Source organism: Salmo salar, chromosome 19, assembly GCF_965601325.2.
Source record: "Salmo salar chromosome 19, fSalSal1, whole genome shotgun sequence".
NCBI classification, from domain to species: domain Eukaryota; kingdom Metazoa; phylum Chordata; class Actinopteri; order Salmoniformes; family Salmonidae; genus Salmo; species Salmo salar.
In genome coordinates, this window is record NC_138309.1 from 70,746,970 (window position 1) to 70,771,101 (window position 24,132).

Genomic DNA, 24,132 nt, shown 5'->3' on the forward strand with positions numbered 1-24,132 from the left:
TTTTTCCCCCACTGTACTACCTCAATTACCTCGACTAACCGGTGCCCCCGCACATTGACTCTGTACCGGTACCCGCTGTATATAGCCTCGCTATTGTTATTTTACTGCTGCTCTTTAATTATTTGTCACTTTTATTTCCTACTTTTTGGGGTATTTTCTTAACTGTATTGTTGGTGAAGGGCTTGTAAGTAAGCATTTCACTGTAAGGTCTACTACACCTGTTGTATGTGACAAATAAAATTAGATTTCATTTCATTTAAACTTTTGCTGTCTGCTGTAGCGTTGTTTTCTATCGGATGTTAATTTGCACTGTTCGTTTACTGAAATCCCCATAGCAATGCATATCGTTGTGCAGGCTTGGTTTTGCCATTAACCTCTTTCTTGTTTTCTTGTCCCGCTATACCAACTAGTATGAAGTGTTTTGCGTCCCTAGACTAAATGCAGCATTACTTTAATAAAATATTGAAGTTGTGTATATTACATTTGTTTTATTTGATTACTTTATTATTTAATTCCAATTCATCATCTCATCTTAATAGAGCTGCTGCCTATGCTGTCTGACAAAATCACTATTTTAGTAGTTTTTCTAAGTAAATAAGGCATACTTTTATGACTGCTGATTACCAACTATCAATCATGTAGATCAAGTATTTTCAGGTAGACATACCCCGAGCAGCAACTGATCTCTATCCCTCTTGATCCATTCATTCTTCTGTCTCTTTTATGTAGCAGGTGTGAAAGACACACAGACCAGACAAGTGTGTGCACAATGGATTATGGTTATTGTAGTTAATTACCACATTTTCTTCTCTAAACTATTTAGAATATTGGCCTGTTGGAAACCAACTCCCTACTAAATCACTGTTTGGGCTTGATCTGATTTATCTCTAGAGAAACTATGCATTGAGCTCACAAAAAAAATTGAAATCAAATAATTGAACCGATGTCGGTGAATTGCTTGTTTAAGAATCCCAAAATTATTGCTCAGCACTATTAGCCAATGTCAAAGCTAACAAGCACAAGCTTCCCTCTCCCGATCGGCTGTCGTGTGGTTGTGTTACAGAAGTGAATAATATTAGGACATTTTCAATTATGGTTGCCCTCTGTGTGTCCTTGTGTCTCCTCCTTCCATCAAAATTGTCTGGTCACTGACTACAGCCCCAAGTGTGAGCCCAGTGCAAGTGACGTCACTAAAGCCTGTTCCCAATGGATCACAGTGTGTGCTTGTTCACCCAAGGCCCAGAGGAATGCAGTGTGTGATGGCCTGTTATCCCATATTGTGTAAAGGTGTCAAGTGCCTTGATGTGAATCTCATACTAAACAGATTGATCATCCAATTAGTTACTTTTTTCCCACAACTGCTGTATCATCTCAGACTGGGGATGGAGCGCACTGAGTCCGGAAAGCGAGACTACCAATTAGTTAGTTAGCTAGCCAGGTCATCAGATTCTCCTGCCATAAGCGCTCTCCTGGCCCCTTACACTAAGTCTGAATTTGTCCTGCTAGGTGACCTAAACTGGGACATGCTTAAACCACCTGACCAAGTCCTAAAGCAATGGGACCCCCTAAGGAATGACTCCAAACACAAGAAAAGGCTACTCTTGATGTTATCCTCACAAATAATCCTGATAGGTATCAGTCTGGTGTTTTCTGTAATGACCTTAGTGATCACTGTTTTACAGCCTGTGTTCGTAATGGCTGCTCAGTGAAACGACCTGTCCTGATTTGTCATAGACGCTTGCTAAAAAAACTTTAATGAGCAAGCCGTCCTTCACGAACTGGCCTCTATAAAATGGTATAGAATCAGCTTGGTGCCCTTTGTCGAAGAGGCTTGGACCTTCTTTTTTGATATTTTCAATGGTATTGTTAACAAACACACCCCCATAAAGAAAATTAGAATTAAAAACAGGTTCAGCCCGAGGTTCGACTGTGATCTTGCAGAGTTACTCCACCTCAAGAATTGCATTTGGCAAGAGGCTCGGCACACCCATACTCAAGCAAATGAGAAATAAGTGCACTCAGGCTATCCGGAAGGCCAAAGTTATTTACTTTAAGGAGCAGTTCTCTCTGTGGGTCTAACCCCAAGAAGTTCTGGAAAACAGTTAACTTTTTAGTGACGGTGCAGTATTTGGAAATTCGGATGAATGACGTGCCCAAATTAAACTGCCTACTACTCGGGCTCAGAACGTAGGATATGCATATCATAGTAGCCATTTTCCAAGCAAGGAGAGGAGTCACAAAAACCAGAAATACAGCTAAAATTAATCACTAACCTTTGATGATCATCAGATGGCACTCATAGGACTTCATGTTACACAATACATGTATGTTTTGCTCGATAAAGTTCATATTTATATCCAAAATCCCCATTTTACATTGGCGTGTAATGTTCAGAAATGTTTTTCCTCCCAAAACTTCCGGTGAATGAGGACATCAATTTACAGAAATACTCATCATAAACGTTGATAAAATATATAACTGTTATTCAAATAATTATAGATACACTGCTCCTTAATGCAACCACTGTGTCAGATTTCAAAAAAGTTTTACGACGAAAGCACACTTTGCAATAATCTGAGTAGAACGCTCAGCAACAACAGCAACCAATACAGAAACCCGCCATATTGCGGACCCAACAAAAGACAGAAATAACACTATAAATATTCACTTACCTTTGATGATCTTCATCGGAATGCACACAATCCCAGTTCCACAATAAATGTTTTGTTTCGATAAAGTCCATATTTATGTTGAAATACCTCCTTTTTGTTTGTGCGTTCAGTCCAGCATTCCAAATGCACTGTGCTCGCGCAGTAAGTTCAGACGAAAAGTCAAAAAAGTTATATTACAGTTCGAAGAAACATGTCAAACGATGTATAGCATCAAGATTTAGGATGTTTTTATCATAAATCTTTGATAATATTCCAGCCGGACAATTCCATTGTCTTCAGAAATGAAAAGGAACAAACCTAACTCGCACGGGCGCACGCCTGTCTGAGCTCATGTCATTTTCTCAGTCATCTGATTCCAATGGCTCTTATTCTCTTCCCATTCACAGTAGAAGCATGAAACAACGTTCTAAAGACTGTTGACACCTAGTGGAAGCCTTAAGAAGTGCAAAATGACCCCACAGACACTGTATACTGGATAGGCAATCACTTGAAAAACTACAAACCTTAGATTTCCCACTTCCTGGTTGGATTTTTTTCTCTGGTTTTTGCCTGCCATCATTCAAACAGTTTTAGAAACTTCTGAGTGCTTTCTATCCAAATCTACTAATAATATGCATATCCTACCTTCTGGGCCTGAGTAGCAGGCAGTTTACTTACGGGCACGCTTTTCATCCGGACGTCAAAATACTGCCTCCTACCCCGATTAAGTTAATCACCACTTCATTAAGTCAGGATTGCTATTTGACTCAGCCATGCCTCCTTGCCCGTCCAACATTTCCTCATCTCCCACCCCTTCTAATGCGACTATCCCCGATGATTTTCCCTCATTGTCCCGTGTCCCGCAACAAAGTTGCTCCCTGCAGGCAGTCTGAGGTGCTAAATGATCTCCTGAAACTTGACCCCAAAACACATCTGGGTCAGATGGTTTAGATCCTTGCTTCTTTAAGGTTGCTGACCATATCATCGCCAAGCATGTCTCTCCTTTCTGGGGAGGTTCCTGTTGCTTGGAATGCAGCCATGGTTCATAATTTATTTAAAGGGGGAGATCAAGCTGATCCTAACTGTTATAGGCCTATTTCTATTTTGCCCTGTTTATAAAAAGTGTTGGAAAAACTTATCAATAATCAACTGACTGGCATTCTTTATGTCTATAGTATTCTCTCGGGTATGCAATCTGATTTCCGCTCAGGTTATGGATGTTTCACTGCAACCTTAAAGGTCCTCAATGATGTCACCATTTCCCTTGATTTTAAGCAATATTGTGCTGCTATTTTTATTGACTTGGCCAAAGCTTTTGATATGGTAGACCACTCCATTCCTAAGGACTATTGGTGTCTCTGAGGGTTCTTTGGCCTGGTTTGCTAACTACAGTGAGGGAAAAAAGTATTTGATCACCTGCTGATTTTGTACGTTTGCCCACTGACAAAGAAATGATCAGTCTATAATTTTAATGGTAGGTTTATTTGAACAGTGAGAGACAGAATAACAACCAAAAAAATCATAAATGTTATAAATTGATTTGCATTTTAATGAGGGAAATAAGTATTTGCGTCGTGGTTGCGAACCCGGAGTCGTCGTTGATCCTCCTTCGCTGCTTCCAAACGCTTCCCCGGCAGGCTTTCATATCTCTTATTTATAACCTTGTCAACGGTGGTTGGCGGGGCCAGGTTTCAGACCAAAGCCAATTCCCCGCACTCGCTTTAAGGAGCGTGTGACCGTTCAGGCACCATGTTATGCGATGATACGCACTGTGTCTCCAGTGCGCATTCACAGCCCGGTGTGTCATGTGCCAGCGCCCCGCACTTGCCGGGCTAAAGTGAGCATCCAGCCAGGACGGGTTGTGCCAGCTCTACGCTCCAGACCTCCAGTGCGCCTCCACGGCCCAGTATATCCTGTGCCAGCTCCGCGCACCCGGTCTCCAGTGCGTCTCCCCAGCCCGATACGACCTGTGCCTGCTCCACGTACCCGGCCTCCAGTGCATCTCCCCAGCCTGGTAAGCCCTGTGCCGGCTCCATGCACCAAGCCTCCAGTGATGATCCATGGCCGAAGCCTTCGGTGAAGATCCATGGCCCGGAGCCTCCTGTGACGGTCTGCGGTCCGGAGCCTCCAGGGACGGTCTGCAGTCCAGAGTCTCCAGCGACGGTCTGCGGTCCAGAGTCTCCAGCGACGGTCTGCGGTCCAGAGTCTCCAGCGACAGTCTGTGGTCCAGAGTCTCCAGGCGACAGTCTGCGGTCCAGAGTCTCCAGGCGACGGTCTGCGGTCCAGAGTCTCCAACGACGGTCTGCGGTCCAGAGTCTCCAGCGACGGTCTGCGGTCCAGAGTCTCCAGCGACGGTCTGCGGTCCAGAGTCTCCAGCGACGGTCGGCGGTCCAGAGCCTCCAGCGACGGTCGGCGGTCCAGAGCCTCCAGCGACGGTCGGCGGTCCAGAGCCTCCAGCGACGGTCGGCGGTCCAGAGCCTCCAGCGACGGTCGGCGGTCCAGAGCCTCCAGCGACGGTCGGCGGTCCAGAGCCTCCAGCGACGGTCGGCGGTCCAGAGCCTCCAGCGACGGTCGGCGGTCCAGAGCCTCCAGCGACGGTCGGCTGTCCAGAGCCTCCTATGACGGTTCCCAGTCCGGAGCTTCCAGTGACGGTTCCCAGTCCGGAGCCTCCAGCGGGGGTTCCCAGTCCGGAGCCTTCTGCGGCGATCTACGGTCCGGAGTCCCCGGCGGCGATCTACGGTCCAGAGTCCCCGGCGGCGATCTAAGGTCCGGAGTCTCCGGCGACGGTCTACGGTCCGGAGTCCCCGGCAATTGTCTGCAGTCCAGAGTCTCCAGCGACGGTCTGCTGTCCAGAGCCTCCGGCGACGGTCGGCGGTCCAGAGCCTCCGGCGACGGTCGGCGGTCCAGAGCCTCCGGCGACGGTCGGCGGTCCAGAGCCTCCGGCGACGGTCGGCGGTCCAGAGCCTCCGGCGACGGTCGGCTGTCCAGAGCCTCCGGCGACGGTCGGCTGTCCAGAGCCTCCGGCGACGGTCGGCGGTCCAGAGCCTCCGGCGACGGTCGGCGGTCCAGAGCCTCCGGCGACGGTCGGCGGTCCAGAGCCTCCGGCGACGGTCGGCGGTCCAGAGCTTCCAGCGGGGGTTCCCAGTCCGGAGCCTCCAGCGGGGGTTCCCAGTCTGGAGCCTGCTGCGGCGATCTATGGTCCGGAGTCCCCGGCAATGATCTACAGTCTGGAGTCTCCGGCAATGATCTACGGTCCGGAGTCCCCAGCGACGACCCACAGTCCGGTTCCTTCAGCGACGATCCAAGGTCGGGAGCTTCCGGCGACAATCCCCGCACCAGAGTCCCCCTACACCAAACGCGATCACGACACGCAGGTTAAAATATCAAAACAAACTCTGAACTAGAGGACAGGTCGAAAAACATTAAATATTAATGGCAATTTAGCTAGTTAGCTTGCATTTGCTAGCTAATTTGTCCTATTTAGCTAGCATGCTGTTGCTAGCTAATTTGTCCTGGGATATAAACATTAGGTTGTTATTTTACTTGAAATGCACAAGGTCCTCTACTCTGACAATTAATTCACACAGAAAACAGTCAATCGAATCATTTCTAGTCATCTCTCCTCCTTCCAGGCTTTTTCATCTTTGAACTTATATAGTGATTGGTATCTACATTTTCATAGTATTACCACGACAACCGGCAACACAGTTTGTCTTTCATAAGAGGCAGGACTTGCAGCGCGATCTGCGTCAGAAATAGAAAGGACTTCTATTTTAGCCCTTGGCAACGCAGACGCTCGTTGATGCGCGCGAGAAGTGTGGGTGCAGTAATTGAATAACATAGATTTCTACATTTATTTTGCAATGCTCGTTCACACGATGGGAGCGGTGTAGTCAGCGTATTAGGCCTCACTCCCCCCTATCTGAGATATCTACTGCAGCCCTCATCCTCTACATACAACACCTATTCTGCCAGTCACATTCTGTAAAAGGTCCCCAAAGCGCACACATCCCTGGGTTGCTCATCTTTTCAGTTTGCTGCAGCTAGCGACTGGAACAAGCTGGAACAAACACTCAAACTGGACAGTTTTATCTCAAGCTCTTCATTCAAAAACTCAATCATGGACACTCTTACTGACAGTTGTGGTTGCTTTGCGTGATGTATTGTCCCCACCTTCTTGCCCTTTGTGCTGTTGTCTGTGCCCAATAATGTTTGTATCATGTTTTGTGCTGCTACCATGTTGTGTTGCTACCATGTTGTTGTCATGTGTTGCTACCATGCTATGTTGTCTTAGGTCTCTCTTTATGTAGTGTTGTGTTGTCTCGTTGTAATGTGTGTTTTGTCCTATTTTTTTTGTATTAAATTTTTTTTTATAACAGCCCCCGTCCCAGCAGCCTTTTGGTAGGCCATCACTGTAAATAAGAATTTGTTCTTAACTGACTTGCCTAGTTAAATATAAAATAAAAAATACTTGAAAGCAATTACTGTGGCATTCAGAGCCACATAGCTATAATATAATTTCAACAGTATGAACTGGCAGTGGTTACAGTAAATCTGTTCATTTAGAGTTATCTTATTTCAGATGAACCTCCAGTTGGCCTTGGCCACCCACAGAGGTGCCAGCCAGCCTACAGATTGACTGTGTTGGCTGAACCTCTACTGTTGAGGTTGTTAAGGCTCATCTCTGATGCGGCAACTGTTTTAGATTTGGCTTCGCTCACCACTGCCTCAAAGTACAGTTGGTTCACACATTAGACCCTGAATCTGTCCCTGTCAAGTGTTGTTGGTGCTGCAGTCCTCACAGGCGGTGTGTGTGTGTGTGTGTGTGTGTGGGCTGGCTGGCAGCTATCAAAGCATACATTAGAGCTTTCCTCTTAAAAAGTGAAAGAGCAACTGTCATCATATAGCACTTTTGTAGATTCTGTTCTCTTTAAATGATACCCTATTCCCTTCACAGTGCACTACTTTTGACCAGAGCCCTATGAGCCTTAGCCAAAAGTAGTGTACTATATATGGAATAGGGTACCATTTGGGACACCCACTTTAACTTAATTTGCATTGTTTTTGCAACATGCTCCCTCCCTCACATATGTCAGCCAGGCATACTCATTATGCTAAAAATGTGTGCATGGTCCTATTGAAATCTCTGTGATAGAGTACTTTCTAATGTGTTGTCTCCAGAAAAATTGGTTGTAACATACTCCCACAGTGCCAATCCTGCACATACAAATACTGTTCACATGCACACGTGTACAAGTACACACAGACACAGCACACAAACCCCAGATGGTATTTGTGTGTGACTGTCTATAAAGGAACTCATTCCATGCTACGCTCAGAGAAAAGCTCATCTTGGCACTGTGCATGCATTTCACTTTCAATTACGAATGGCTTATAGCTCGCAGCTTCTCACATAGGGAGACAAATACAAGCCATGACAACACCAAACACCGTTACCTGGCATGCAAACCAGCCTGGCTTGTGTGGCCTTAACCTACTTTAGATGAGGTGGTCTGAGGACCAATAAAATATAGCTGCGTTCCAAATGGCACCATATTCCCTACATAGTGCACCACTTTTGACCAGAGCCCTATGGATTCTGGTCAAAAGTAGTGCACTAGAGAATAGGATGTCATTTGGCACACACATATACTGTATCTCTGGCTGAAATCGATTATGGTAAAGAACTAATCTTGTCACACCCGCAACTCAAAGCCTTGATCCAATTAAACATTATTCTCTCTCTCTGTCCTATTCATCCCTGGGATTGAATGTGGCTCGTTGCATAAGGACGATTAGACCTAGTTATCTCAAGCATTGAACCGTCCCAGGCTCCTAGTCCTCAATTCCCTGGCTTTTTCCAATACTGTAGGACTTTTGTTATGCTCTCTTTTGTAATTGCACAATGTATCGTACATTACTCATATGGTAATTGTATGGCTATGATTAAGTTGTCTCCGACCTGCCAAAACACTGTCTCTTTAAACTGAAAGAGTTTTATTAAACACAGAACTGTTATTCTGTCACATTTATACAACTCAACCTCTCTGCATACTAATGAAATATGCAAAACGAAGTTCAATATAAAGTGAGACAGGTGAGACTCAGACCTCTGTGGTTGGACCATTTAAAGGGGAAGTTCAGGGTTTTACAACTTGATGTTAGGTTAAGGAACCACCTAAAACAACCACTACAAACTTCAGCTAACTTCAGCCACCGCTAGCTAAAAATCTATGGGAGTGATATGGGCAATCGAACTTCCTCTTTGAAATCATCCATCCAAATCCACGGACTAAAGCCATTTAAGTATATGTGGGTATAGGTGCTGGTAGAGAGTAGCCTTGCATGCAGTCTCAGAGCGTGCTGCTTTAAGACGTCTGTTGGAAAGAGACTAGTTGGAGAGCTATGGATGATCTAGTCCCACACATTGTTTGTACCACTGACATATACAGCATTTGACGCAACTGTTTTCATACAACAGAGCTGCACACAAATAATTACATAAATGTTGTGGAGACACCACACAATGGTTGTGTAAAGATTTTTGTGCAGACCTACTCTCTATTGTATCAACAACAAAAAATCAGTTGTACATCCAATTGTGAAACCTGAGTGTGTGCGGGGCCATAGATCTTCATTCACACTATTGACTGTAGGGGTCTGGGCTGTGCTGACTGACTGAGAACTAACAAGCCATGGTAAATCCCCAGCCACAGATAGTCTATTTTGAGTCTGCAGAGCTGCTGGTCCAAGATAAATACTTTGAGGTTTAACTGTCATTCATTAAAGTGAATGGCGGCAGTTGTGACATTCCTAGTTGGAGATAACCTCGTCCCCAGGCTCAATTCCCACTGGGCACACACAGGTTGAATCAACGTTGTTTCAACATAATTTGTCAATGTATTGTGATGTGGAATCATCATGGTAAATACATTGGATTTGAAAAAGTCATCAACCAGTATTGTTTTCATGTAATTTCAACCAGTGTTGTAAACATTGAAATTAGGGTAAAACTTCAACTTAAATACATTGACTTAAATGTACATTCAGTTATATGGCATAGATGCAGAAAGTGAACAGCGTAGTGGGTACATTTCCACAACAACTAAGAGCGTTAAAGCATGAGGCTCAACTTCACTGCTGTTTTGGTCGAGTGTCTATCACGATGTGAACAGTTTGAAGTGAACCCATGCACATGCGCAGATACTGTGTGTGTGAGCGAAGTCTTGCATCTTGCTCATCTCAATATCTGCTATGGCAACGTCATTTTGCTGAGTCTTCCTTTAACTTGACTAACAGGTTGTTTCATCAATATAATTTCAACATAATCATCAGAACTATGTAACCATTGAAATTGTGTTAAATTCCAAATAGAAATATAATTCAAGTGGGTGGTTGAATTTTAGATTTAATTACAGTGGCTTGCAAAAGTATTCACCCCCTTGGCATTTTTCCTATTTTGTTGCCTTACAACCTGGAATTAAAATAGATTTTTTGGGGGGTTGTATCATTTGATTTACACAACATGTTTACTACTTTGAAGATGCTAAATATTTTTTACTGGGAAACAAACAAGAAATTAAACAATGAAAACTTGAGTGTGCATAACTATTCACCCTCCCAAATGCAATACTTTGTAGAGCCACCTTTTGCAGCAATTACAGCTGCAATGGGGTATGTCTCAATAAGTTTGGCACATCTATCCATTCTTCAAGGCAAAACTGCTCCAGCAAGTTGGATGGGTTCCGCTGGTGTACAGCAATCTTTAAGTCATACCACAGATTCTCAATTGGATTGAGGTCTGGGCTTGACTAGGCCATTCCAAGACATTTAAATGTTTCCCCTTAAACCACTTGAGTGTTGCTTAGCAATATACTTAGGGTCATTGTCCTGCTGGAAGGTGAACCTCTGTCCCAGTCTCAAATCTCTGGAAGACTGAAACAGGTTTCCCTCAAGAATTTCCCTGTATTTAGCGCCATCCATCATTCCTTCAATTCTGACCAGTTTCCCAATCCTTGCTGATGAAAAACATCCCCACAGCATGATGCTGCCCCCACCACGCTTCACTGTGGGGATGGTGTCTTGGGGTGATGAGAGGAGGTGGTTTGCGCCAGACATAGCATTTACCTTGATGGCCAAAAAGCTAAATTTTAGTTTCATCTGACCAGAGTACCTTCTTCCATATGTTTGGGGAGTCTCCTACATATTTTTTGGTGAACACCAAATGTATTTGCTTATTTTCTTCTTTAACTTCTTGCGGATCATTGGGACGCTAGCGTCCCATCTGGCCAACATCCGGTGAAATTGCAGAATATTTAAAATATTTTAATATTTAATGTTGGCACTCCAAAAGGTCCCAGTTACATTACAAATTGTAACGGCTTCTCTGTTGTGTGGCGGAAAGAAGCGCAGGAGGCAGCGAACACTGTGTGGTAATTTTAATAAACCACATGTACAAAATAAAAGGTTTCCCAACAACAGGGAAAAATACAATCGACAAGCACAGTCGAACAAAACTCAGTCGACACACAGAAAAACAATCCCGCACAATAGGGTGCGGGCCAGCTGAACTAAATAGCCCTCTTAATTGCCTAACTCAGGGCAGGTGAGAAAACATTAAAAAAGGGAAAAACAAAAAGGGAATCGGTGGTAGCTAATAGGCCGGTGACGACGACCGCCGAGCGCCACCCGAGCAGGAGGGGGCGCCACCGTCGGTAGGAATCGTGACACAAATGTTCGATAAAGTCCTTCTTCATATCCATAAAAACTCAGTTTAGCTGGCGCGCTTCAGTCAATAATCCACTCAGTTTCCCTCCTTCAAAATGCATGCAAAATGAATCCCAAACGTTACCAATAAACTTTTCCAAACAAGTCAATCAACATTTACAATCAATCCTTAGGTACCCTAATACGCAAATAAATGATAAAATTTAAGACGGAGAATCGTTATTGTCTTTACCGGAGATAAACAAAAAGAACGCTCTCCCTCGGCCATGCGCTTGGAAACACTACAGCCAAAATGGGAGCCACTTAGAAAAACTACAACTTCCCCCTCAGTTTTCCAAAAACCAGCCTGAAACTCTTTCTGAAGACTGTTGAAGCCCTAGGAACTGCAATCGAGGACGATTATAAAAGTGCCAGCCATTGAAATGAGTGGAATGCTGAATTTTTTGTTGTTGTTGATGGTTTGTCCTCGGGGTTTTGCCTGCCATTTCAGTTCTGTTATACTCACAGACATTATTTTAACAGTTTTAGAAACGTTAGAGTGTTGTCTATCAAAATATACCAATTATATGCATATCCTAGCTTCTGGGCCTGAGTAGCAGGCAGTTTACTTTGGGCATGCTTTTCATCTGGACGTCAAAATACCGCCCCCTATCCCAAAGAAGTTAACCTGTTAGGGCTAGGGGGCAGTATTGACACGGCCGGATAAAAAAATGTACCCGATTTAATCTGGTTACTACTCCTGCCCAGTAACTAGAATATGCATATAATTATTGGCTTTGGATAGAAATCACCCTAAAGTTTCTAAAACTGTTTGAATGGTGTCTGTGAGTATAACAGAACTCATATGGCAGGCAAAAACCTGAGAAGATTCCAAACAGGAAGCGCCCTCTCTGACAAGTTGTTGTTAATCTTGGCTCTTTTTATTGAAGACTGAGGATCTTTGCCGTAACGTGACACTTCCTACGGCTCCCATAGGCTCTCAGAACCCGGGAAAAAGCTGAATGATATCGAGGCAGCCTCTGGCTGAAACACATTATCGCGTTTGGATAGTGGCTGGTCAGAGTACTCTGAGACTCACGCTCGTGCACGAGGGCACGAGATATATTTATTTTCTCTCTCTTTGTACGTATACAGGCTTTCCCGGTCGGAATATTATCGCTTTTTTTACGAGAAAAATGGCATAAAAATTGATTTTAAACAGCGGTTGACATGCTTCGAAGTACGGTAATGCAATATTTAGACATTTTTTGTCACGAAATGCGCCATGCTCGTCACCCTTATTTACCCTTTCGGATAGTGTCTTGAACGCACGAACAAAACGCCGCTATTTGGATATAACAATGGATTATTTGGGACCAAACCAACATTTGTTATTGAAGTAGAAGTCCTGGGAGTGCATTCTGACGAAGAACAGCAAAGGTAATAACATTTTTCTTATAGTAAATCTGACTTTGGTGAGTGCGAAACTTGCTGGGTGTCTAAATAGCTAGCCCTGTGATGCCGGGCTATCTACTGAGAATATTGCAAAATGTGCTTTCACCGAAAAGCTATTTTAAAATCGGACATATCGAGTGCATAGAGGAGTTCTGTATCTATAATTCTTAAAATAATTGTTATGTTTTTTGTGAACGTTTATCGTGAGTAATTTAGTAAATTCACCGGCAGTGTTCGGTGGGAATGCTAGTCACATGCTAGTCACATGCTAATGTAAAAAGCTGGTTTTTGATATAAATATGAACTTGATTGAACAAAACATGCATGTATTGTATAACATAATGTCCTAGGATTATCATCTGATGAAGATCATCAAAGGTTAGTGCTGCATTTAGCTGTGGTTTGGGTTTATGTGACATTATATGCTAGCTTGAAAAATGGGTGTCTGATTATTTCTGGCTGGGTACTCTGCTGACATAGTCTAATGTTTTGCTTTCGTTGTAAAGCCTTTTTGAAATCGGACAGTGTGGTTAGATTACCGAGAGTCTTGTCTTTAAAATGGTGTAAAATAGTCATATGTTTGAGAAATTGAAGTAATAGCATTTCTAAGGTATTTGAATAACGCGCCACGGGATTACACTGGCTGTTGAGTAGGCGAGGCAAGCGTCCCACCTAGCCCATAGAAGTTAAGCAATTTTTTTTTTCTGGCCACTCTTCCGTAAAGCCCAGCTCTGTGGATTATACGGCTTAAAGTGGTTCTATGGACAGGTACTCCAATCTCCGCTGTGGAGCTTTGCAGCTCCTTCAGTGTTATCGTTGGTCTCTTTATTGCCTCTCTGAATAATGCCCTCCTTGCCTGGTCCGTGAGTTTTGGTGGGCGGCCTTCTCTTGGCAGGTTTGTTGTGGTGACGTATTCTTTCCATTTAAAAAAATTAGATCCGTGGGATGTTCAAAGTTTCGGATATTTTTTTGTAACCCAACCCTGATCTGTACTTCTCCACAACTTTGTCCCTAACCGGTTTGGAGAGCTCCTTGGTCTTCATGGTGCCCCTTGCTTAGTGGTGTTGCAGACTCTGCGGCCTTTAAGAACAGGTGTATATATACTGAGATCATGAGACAGATCATGTGACACTTAGATTGCACACAGGTTGACTTAACTAATTATGTGACTTCTGAAGGTAATTGTTTGCACCAGATCTTATTTAGGGGCGTCATAGAAAAAGGGGTGAATACATATGCACGCACCACATTTTTTTCATTTCACATCATCAATTTGGACTATTTTGTGTATGTCCATTACATGAAATCCAAATAAAAATGTTTTTGAATTACAGGTTGTAATGCAAAAAAATAGGAAAAACGCCGAAGGGGATGAATACTTTTGCAAGGCACTGTAGGCATTTTATTTGACCTTGTTCAAAAGGCACTCGCACATCTGAGCTATCTTTTTTGTAGGTGCATGGTAACAGTTTAATAAAATGAGAAAAAGCTTTACGTATCGGCCTCACGACCTTCGTCAGAGCATAAAGTGAGGCCGATACGCAAACCTTATTAAAGAGCAGTGATACTATCAAGAGCAATGTGTGGGTTTCCTCTTTTTTCTCTCCTATGTTGATAGTAAAATGGTATGTTTGAAACAACGTCATACTATCAACCTAAATAAAGAGGTATATTGAAATAGAATGTGAAGCCACAGTCCAATGATTTCTGCCTGAACAGTGAGAGATAATGAGCGATAATGTACTGTACTTCAGTGAGAACAAGTCTACCATCCAGATACCTACCTCTATGTGCCCTGCTTAGCTTTGGAAACAAGCTGTGTTCGTTTCAACTGAGATATCAGGTCAACACATTTAGACATTGATCATCGTCCATACTCATTTGCGTAGACTACCTAAATAACATTGACTAGTTGAATGTAACTAACTTTAGTTGAAAGTGACTAAGCTGTATGTGTAAGTAAATTCAGAGTGAGGATGTGTTTATGTAGGCTACATTGACATGGAACCTGGTCAAAAATAGTGCACTAAATAAGTAATGGAGGCCAATTGGAATGCAGACTTAGAGTTCTCTAATTACAAATACAATAAGCAATATCTGTAAATTGTTAGCGAAGGAACCTTGATATTCTGGAATTAACTTTCCTCATATGGGAAATATTTGGATTCAGATTATTGACACTTTGCTTTTAGTAGAGCATAGTACAATATAGGGTTGGGTGATGTCAACCATTGTCCCATTATGGTTATGTACTCAGAAAACATTGTGATATACAATGGTATTGCCCCTTATTGGCCAACCGCTCCCCACATTTTTAAGAAAATTTTATTAAAAAAACTCTGCTAAAAGCAGCGTTGAGCTATAGCGCAAAATTGCTCGCTACAACTGGACGAATCATGACGAAAGATTATTATTATTATTAAGATTATTGTTAAATTACATGTCTTTACCATTAGGCCCATAAAAAAGTGTAAGGGCCTGCACACACAGGATGTCCTGTTTAAAGCATAAAGACCCCCGAATGTCAAGGTACAGTGTATTCAGACCCCTTCACTTTTTCCACATTTTGTTAAATTACAGCCTTATTCTAAAATGGATTAAATTGTTTTCCCCTCCTTATCAATCTACACACAATAACCCATAATAACGAAGCAAAAACAGGTTTTTAGACATTTTTGCAAAACATTTTTTACATTTACATATGTATACAGACCCTTTTCTCAGTACTTTGTTGAAGCACCTTTGGCAGCAATTACAGCCTCGAGTCTTAGCTATGACGCTATAAGGTTGGCACACCTGTATTTGGGGAGTTTCTCCCATTCTTCTCTGCAGATCCTCTCAAGCTCTGTCAGGTTGGATGGGGAGCGTCGCTGCGCAGCTATTTTCAGGTCTCTACAGGGATGTTCGATCGGGTTCAAGTCTGGGCTCTGGCTGGGCCACTCGAGGACATTCAGAGACTTGTCCCGAAGCCACTCCTGTGTTGTCTTGGCTGTGTGCTTAGTCGTTATCTTGTTGGAAGGTGAACCTTCACGCCAGTCTGGAGCAGGTTTTCATCAAGGATCTCTCTGTACTTTGCTCCTTTCATCTTTCCCTCGATCCTGACTAGTCTCCCAGTCCGTGCCGCTGAAAAACATCCCCACAGCATGATGCTTCCATTTAAGAACAATGGAGGCCACTGTGTTCCTTTGGACCTTCAATGCTGCAGAATTTGTTTTGTACCCTTCCCCAGTTCTGTCCCTCAACACAATCCTGTCTCGGAGCTCTACGGACAATTCCTTCGACCTCATTGCTTGCTTTTTTTCTCTGACATCCATTGTCAACTGTGGGGCCTTATAGACAGGTGTGTGCCTTTACAAAACATATTAAATCAATTGAATTTACCATATGGTGGACTCCAATCAAGTTGTAGAAACATCTCAAGGATGATCGAAGGAAACAGGATGCACCTGAGCTCAACTGTGCCTCATGGCAAAGGATCTGAAAACGTATGTTTTTCTTATAATTAAAAAAATCTGTTTTCGCTCTGTCATTGAGGTATTGGGTGTAGATGGATTAAATATATATTTTTCTCATCAATTTTAGAATAAGGCTGTAATGTAACAAAATGTGGAAAAAGTGAAGGGGTCTGAATACTTTCCGAATGCACTGTATATTTTGCAATCTGCTTAAACTTCACAATAGATTTTTCTTTCGGCTATTGATGTTTGTTCTCTTATTATTAGTCCCCTTGCTACCTTAGGTTTTTAGGCTATTCAAACAACTTTTTGAGATGGAACTCCAGATTCATTCATTGCTTCGATGCATAAAACGATGAAAGCATATAGTCCCAAGATATAGTCAAAACCTATCGAAGGGAGAGAGAAAACAGTCTCTGTTTTTTAAACAGCTAAACACAAGATAGTTAGGAAGTGTCCGAATAAGGCCGAGAGATATAATATTTTTTGACGAGACCTTTTGCTCTGCTTTGGTGGAATTCTCCGCTCTGTCTAGACTACATTCGGTATACCATATTTATTGAAATAGGCCATAGCAAATAGAAATATTAAAATTACTCGGAATGCCACTCGTGTGCTGCCCGACTCCGTTCTTGTGTGTCATCATGTCACATCACGATGTCGTCACCATCGACGATGGCTGTCAATCATCGTCGATAGACGATAACCCACACAACACACTCCCCACCTCTCGTCATGATCAGTCCCGCCGTTACCGAGAACCACTATACTGTATTTTTTGACAGCGTCGTTAGCATTAGAGTCGTCAGACAATGCTTTGCCCGAACCAAGCTCAAATTCTAGACGTCGGATTAAAACGAGGCTACAGCGTCCATAAGGTAACAATTAGACTTGGATCCATTTGGACTGAATACGTTTGTAGGTGCAACAGTTTTTATTACATTATTCATTTATCGATCTCACATGCACATTTCCGTCCATTAAGAACCAATGATGTGCTACGTTTTCGTAGCATTTCTGACAATGCTAACATATTTTCAGCTGAATCTCAAGAGTTCTAAAACTGGACCAAAGCACTTGGGTTGCACAGCAACAGTGCTAGAACCCAGCTAACACCAGTCGGATTAGAGTCAAACTACAAGGAAAGGAAGCTAGCTTTATTTTGCTATGGAAGGTTTTTCACATGGATGAAGTCATCTGTGTAAACTGTTGGCCTTGACACTTGACACCTTTTTTTTAACCTCATTTTCTCCCTGAATTTGGTCCCTTGGCTCATCTCTACAAATCCTCAATGGGCCAATTGTGCGCCGTCCTACCCCTATGGGGCTCCAGGTCGGTTGTGACACAGCCTCGCTGTAGTAGTGCCTCTGCATTGCAGTGCAATGCTTTTGACAGCTGCCCCACCCAGGACCTCAAGGTTTTCCAGCACAAAGCTTTGACCTACTACAGTAGCTATGTTGGCCTATTGTACTTCAAACAATGTGTATCAGACCAATGCCTACATCTCACTTAACCTTTAGCTGCAGTGGACTAAATCAGGGTCACACAGAGTTTCTACAAATCTGTACTTTGAAACAAAAGTATACACCTCACACACATGGTTATGGGCTTTAAAAAAAGAACAGACCTGTACCTTGTCAGATATATAGTTGAAATGTATTACATTATTAATTAGCATCCCAATTTTACACTTTATATACATCACAGAAGACTGAAATATAACAAAACAGTTTGACATAGAAACACCAGATTTGTCAGTTAAAAAAAAAAATCTTTATTAATTATGAAAGAATGAAAAATATAAATAACAAAAGAGGGTGTATTTGGTTATTGACTGCAGGAAAGGGCTACAACAGTTTGTTATTAATAGACACTAGTGTACATCCCAAAACATACATGTGGAAAAATACATTCATTATTTACAAGTGCAAAATACAGCAGTGCCAGCAATCCCATAGGGGAAGACCTCAGGAAGGGCCATCTTAATAATTGATTTATTTGAAGGTGGAAGATATTGTTCTTGTCTCTGGAAATACAATCAATACTTAACCTTACATATCCACAGAGGTATTGGCATTTGACTTTTTTAATTGTTTTGTTGTCATACCCCTTGTCAAAGTGACATACAGTAAGTAGCCTAATCTACTGGAGACACAAACACACATTTCTGCAGTCATACACATGGAAGATCAACAAATGGATTTTCAGATTTCCTCAAAACCATCAAACTTTATTAATAATTACTGCAGTAATGGAGCGTTAACTCTACACCATTGGGTGACCGTTAAAGCCCAAATAAGCAGGGTTCGGTTACAACTCTTTATAGTCTTCCTTAGTCCTCGTAACAAAGAACATATGTGAAATTATACACAGGTACATTGTGCGCTCATACAACAGACAGCAAGATTTACATGTCGCCAAATAACCATCTCTAGGTCATTTACTACTTGAATATCCAAACATACTAATGCAACATGGGACACTAGGTCCTTCCCTTAATTTATGAAGTCCAGTATTCATTAATAACCTAGAGGGAGGGTTCTCCTCACTCTGGCAGACAGATCAGCATTTCACAGACACTACTCATCGAATGGAATGTTGTCTTCTCACCAAACCATCATAAATCGACTGTCAGTGTTAAACCTCTAAGGCTCCTCTCAGACAGTGAGAATGTAATGTAAGAATACATTTTAATATAAAAGTAATGTGCTTAACATAATGTTGTAATTCTACCACAGATGATTGGATGGATATATTTTTTTTTTCACCTTTATTTAACCAGGTAGGCCAGTTGAGAACAAGTTCTCATTTACAACTGCGAGATATATATATATGCAAGGAGGATAGATGAATAGCATGACTTACTGACTTCTGTTGCGACCCTGCAGTGTGTGGCTGTGACCTGGCTCAGGGAGGCTTCTTCATGAAAAATGAAGACTACCTGTGTACCCTGGACTACCAGCGAATGCATGGTACACGCTGCAACGGCTGTAGGGACTTTGTGGAGGGAGAGGTGGTCACTGCCCTAGGCAAGACTTACCACCCTGCCTGCTTTGTCTGCACCATCTGCAAGTAAGAATCTCTTTTTCAAATGAGCCCTGGTCAAGAGCTAGCAGAATTACTCATTATCCATCTCATTACTCTTATTGTTCACATTCATTTTCCTCTTATCATCATGCCTGCATCCTCGTCTGCATTGATTGCGTTGGTCTTGAAATGGGTCAATTGGCTCACTCCAACAATGCTGACACACATTCACCTCATCATACACTGTTAATCAATACACTGAATAATTCCCAAACTGATGTACCCTAATGTGACCTGTGCTACACATCTGTCTATATCCGTCTGGTGTCTGATCATTAGTCCATGTATCTTTCTGTCTCTCCCACAGACAACCATTTCCTGCTGGGGATAGGGTCACCTTCAATGGCAAAGACTGTCTGTGTCAGTACTGTGTCCAGCCCACGTCCCCAGGACCTGGCAAAGACCTCATGGACTCCAACTGTAAGTAGCCTCTGTCTCCACTATACTTACAGTACTGTAGTTACACTGAACTAATACTTCATCTCAAGTACCCAAAAAATTTACCAACCAATTTATTTGAGTTCATATGATGTGTGTAACCCATTGTCTGTGATAGCCACCAGAACTCTGTAAACTACTAGTAACCATTATAAAGTATTCAGTAATAAGTACAGCAATATTCCATCTATACTGCAGCTCAGCCATAGCCTGGTCCTAGATCTGTTTGTGCTGTATAGGCAAATCTGGGATCAGTTTAGCTGAGCAATATTTTCACAATCATTCTACTCTAACCTAGTTCTACAGTACGTTAACTGAGAGGGGATGAGAAAGGAGGGGAGACTACTGACTCTGAGAGGGGATGAGAAAGGAGGGGAGACTACTGACTGGCTGGAGTTTTGGTAAATTAGTTAGAGCGTTCCAAACCTCTGCCAATAACATCTCCACACTCGGACCACTCCCAGACAGTCCAAGCAAAATTCTTGTTTGAGAAATTGCTCTCTGCTAAGAAGCTATTTTTGTAAATTTTGACAGCTTTAAAATTGTCTGACTGGAACGAACTGCAAAAAAAAAATCACTGAAGCTGGAGACTCATATCTCCCTCACTAGCTTTAAGCACCAGCTGTCAGAGCAGCTCACAGATCACTGCACCTGTACTGTCACGACTTCCGCCAAAGTCAGCTCCTCTCCTTGTTCGTTCGGCGGTCGACGTCACCGGCTTTCTAGCCATCGCCGCTCCATTTTTCATTTATCCATTTGTTTTGTCTTGTTCCCTGCACACCTGGTTTTCATTCCCCAATCACACTACATGTATTTATTCCTCTGTTTCTTTGTGTGAGATTGTTTCGTGTTACGCGTCATGTTTGACTGGCTATTCTGGTGTGCGTTTATTCTGTTTTATTTCACGAAGTATGTTTATTTGTTTGTACATAATTATTGTGACAGGTTGCGCGTTTTGAACTTTAGCATATTGGTTGGAGGATTCCACACAGTGGCGTCCGTCTGTTGGTTTCTCCTGCCTAAATAAAGTGTTGCCTGTTCACAACTCTCTGCTCTCCTGCACCTGACTCCGCTCCCAGTACACACATCATAGACATGTACATAGCCCATCTGTAAATAGCCCATCCAACTACCTCATCTCCATACTGTATTTATTTATCTTGCTCCTTTCCACCCCATTATCTCTACTTGCACATTCATCTTCTGCACATCTATCATTCCATTGTTTAATTGGTATATTGTAATTACTTCGCCACCATGGCCTATTTATTGCCTTACCTCCCTTATCTTAGCTCATTTGCACACACTGTATATATACTTTTTCAACTGTATTATTGACTATGTTTGTTTATTCCATGTGTAACTGTTCCATTTGCTTTATCTTGGCCAGATTGCAGTTGTAAATGAGCACTTGTTCTCAACTAGCCTACCTGGTTAAATAAGGTGAAATAAAAATAATAAAAAAATGTAACAAAATGGAGTAAGTGAAGGGGTCTGAATACTTTCCGAATGCACTGTATACTGAAGCAGAGGCAAAAACAGGGCAATCAGTTACCAGTCTAATAGTACGGAAATTGACAGCATCACTAGTCCTTTGCCAGTGCTTAGACCAAGGGCCCATTCCGGTAGTTGACGAGGAGGCAGGCAACGGTGTAGAGCTGGTTGATGCGCCCAGTGATGAAGAGAGGGATGACCATGTCAAACAGCTTGTGCTCGTTCACTCTGCTAATCTGTCGCTCCACATGGACCCTCAGCCGAGCAATGGCTTGCGTCTCCTTGACTTCTGCTGCTGGCATCTGTACCCTCTGAGAGGAAAGACGGTTTTAAGACCTTGCAGGGCACACAGTCGTCCACGATTATGGGCATCCCTGCTTTCAGCACAGACACGATGCCAGGCTGCTTCAGGATCTCCTTGTCACTTACAGAACCTCAGTGCAAACACCTTTGTTTCAGCCCTTTACTATGTGGTGCCATGCCAATCATCGCCTTGAAAGTGCAGTGGGACTTCATTCTGAAGCAGGAGAGAAGATCGTGTTTGGCAACACAACTCTGTGCAGTCTATCACCATGTGTGTCTGGGTATTCCTTGAATTCCTCTCACAGGTGAGCCTTACTGCTTCCTCGGACATCCAGATACACACTGAACCAAGAACTGTGTAAGGAAAGTTGCCCCATGTTGTCACGATGTGTCTCACAGTCGACTGGTGGATGTTGAATCTGTGGGCCAGATCCCTACTTCAGACTTAGTGAAAGATGGGTCAGGAAAAGGAAAAACATGTATATGGACTGCAGGAAAAAAGGATTATGAAGAGAAAAAAGGAATATGATGCATGAATATGCAAAATTTTAACTAAAATGATCAACCCTCCAGAGGGCAGATAAATCATGCACCTATAACGGTGAATCATTTATCTTCCCTCCCTAACCCAGAAAGATGCATTATCATGATTGGTTTAATGGCTTAAAGTAGATTCAAGTAGAATCAAGCTTGTCAAAGTGGCATTTAGCCCTTCTGTGTTTGTCTAAGGTCAGTTGTAGCTTTGATGATTAACATTACCAGGAAATGCAAAGGTAAATTCAAGTAGTGTGACCTCATTCCTCTTTGCAGCTGCCCTTGCTATGGTCACACGTACCATGTTATGGGATGCCAGTTCGATGAGCTTCCGGGAGGCCATTAGGTGGGCATACTTCGCAAACCTACACTCAAAGGCCAGTTTATTAGGTACACCCATCTAGTACTGGGTCGGACACTCCTTTGACTCCAGAAAAGCCTGAATGATTTGGGGCATCTAAAAGGTGTCGGAAATGTTCCACTGGGATGTTGGTCCAGATTGGACGGTGGTACATTCATGCTGCAAACAGCCCGTTCTATGTCATCCCGAAAGATCCTCTATTGGGTTGAGGTCTGGGACTGTGCAGGCCACTCAAGTAAATGGAACTTGTTGTCATGCGATGCATTTTCGTGAACGGGGTGGTGTACCTAATAAACTCGCCGGTGAGTGTATGTCAGAAGTGGGAAATATGATGAATGAGGAGAATGACGTAATTGATATCTAATCCTAGGTGCTGTTACTGCCTCCAGAGGGAAGTACTACCCAGGAGTATATAACGCGTCAATAACACCTACAGCGTCATTGCGCAAAATGGTACGCAGCATCATCTGGATATGTGTACCACAAAAGTTGAACATTCACATTCTGCTACCATTTCTGTCAACTCATTGACACATACAATTTGATGCATACTGTACGTTCTATAAATCCAACGTACAGTATGCACCACACAGAACACACTGCAACGCAATGCTGCAAAGCAAACGCATTGTTCCATTGGAAATGAATGTACTTCTGGTGTACCAAAACGCAATGACACTGTCGGTGTGATTGAGGCGTAAGACACAAGACCCTTTTATTGCCACCAGGGCAACAAAATAACACCAGACAAATGCAGATAAATTAAGGAATGATGAGAAAAGAAAATATTATTGTTATTGTTATTATTGTTACCTACAACAAAGATTAAGGCAATGCTTTTGTGCAAACATTTTAAAGCCTTTATTAAACAAAGCATTTATTTTTGCTTATTTTTACACATTGTTTCTACTCAAGCCACAACACAGTTTTGGTCTCAGTCTATTTAGACCTTGTTTTAAATGACCTTTTGATACCATTTAGTATTCATTTTATAGAAGCAAAGCAGCACTCTTTATCCTCTCTATATTATTATCATTACCGTTATCATTGTTGTCTAGAACCGTGTGTCAGAAGCAGCAAAATCGTTCCAAACAGAATTTGCCGACAGACAGATATTTCCTCCACCTGTCTCCTCAGTTTCACTACCTCCTTATGAAGATCTTCGCCTGGCTCCAGTGCCAGGTCAGCAGCTGAACAATAATCATGATACAGGTGGAGGAAGTCGTTCATCCACCTGAGCCACTTCATAAGTTGGTTGCTCTCTCCTTTGCCATACCCCAGGTCTTGGCGCTGTAACAGAATAGTCATTCCACTGGAACAGGGTGGGGAGAGCTCCCTTCTTGAGCAGCCGACGTCCAGTGGGAGGTAAAGGCTCGATCTAGTCATTACTTTGGAAGTGGCAGCTGCAGACCCCTGTATGGGAGGTGTTCTTGAATCTCACATCAATTTTTCCAGTGCAGGTGTGAAAGCTCAACATGGAGTTGATCTTGGAGGAAGCCGCACACAGTGGGACACAGCAATGCTCAGCTGTACTGCTACCTTCATGTCGTAAAATTGTAAAAACCTTGCTTGAACTAATTTGAGGTTAGGCTATAATGGAACAAAAAATATAACAAAAATGTACTAATAAAAATATGATTTGTTTGAC

General features: G+C 42.7%; 1 protein-coding gene across 2 annotated transcripts in view; it reads left to right on the forward strand.

Annotated features, from left to right (window-relative positions):
* The window catches only part of LOC106579423 (actin-binding LIM protein 1), a 108,855-nt gene that overhangs the window by 33,782 nt on the left and 50,941 nt on the right, over nucleotides 1-24,132 (forward strand). For both annotated transcript variants that reach the window (XM_082965930.1, XM_014159326.3), the window contains exons 3-4: nucleotides 19,156-19,339; nucleotides 19,662-19,774. In XM_082965930.1, the coding sequence (XP_082822056.1) occupies nucleotides 19,156-19,339; nucleotides 19,662-19,774 (297 nt within the window). The remainder of the gene's footprint in view (nucleotides 1-19,155; nucleotides 19,340-19,661; nucleotides 19,775-24,132) is intronic.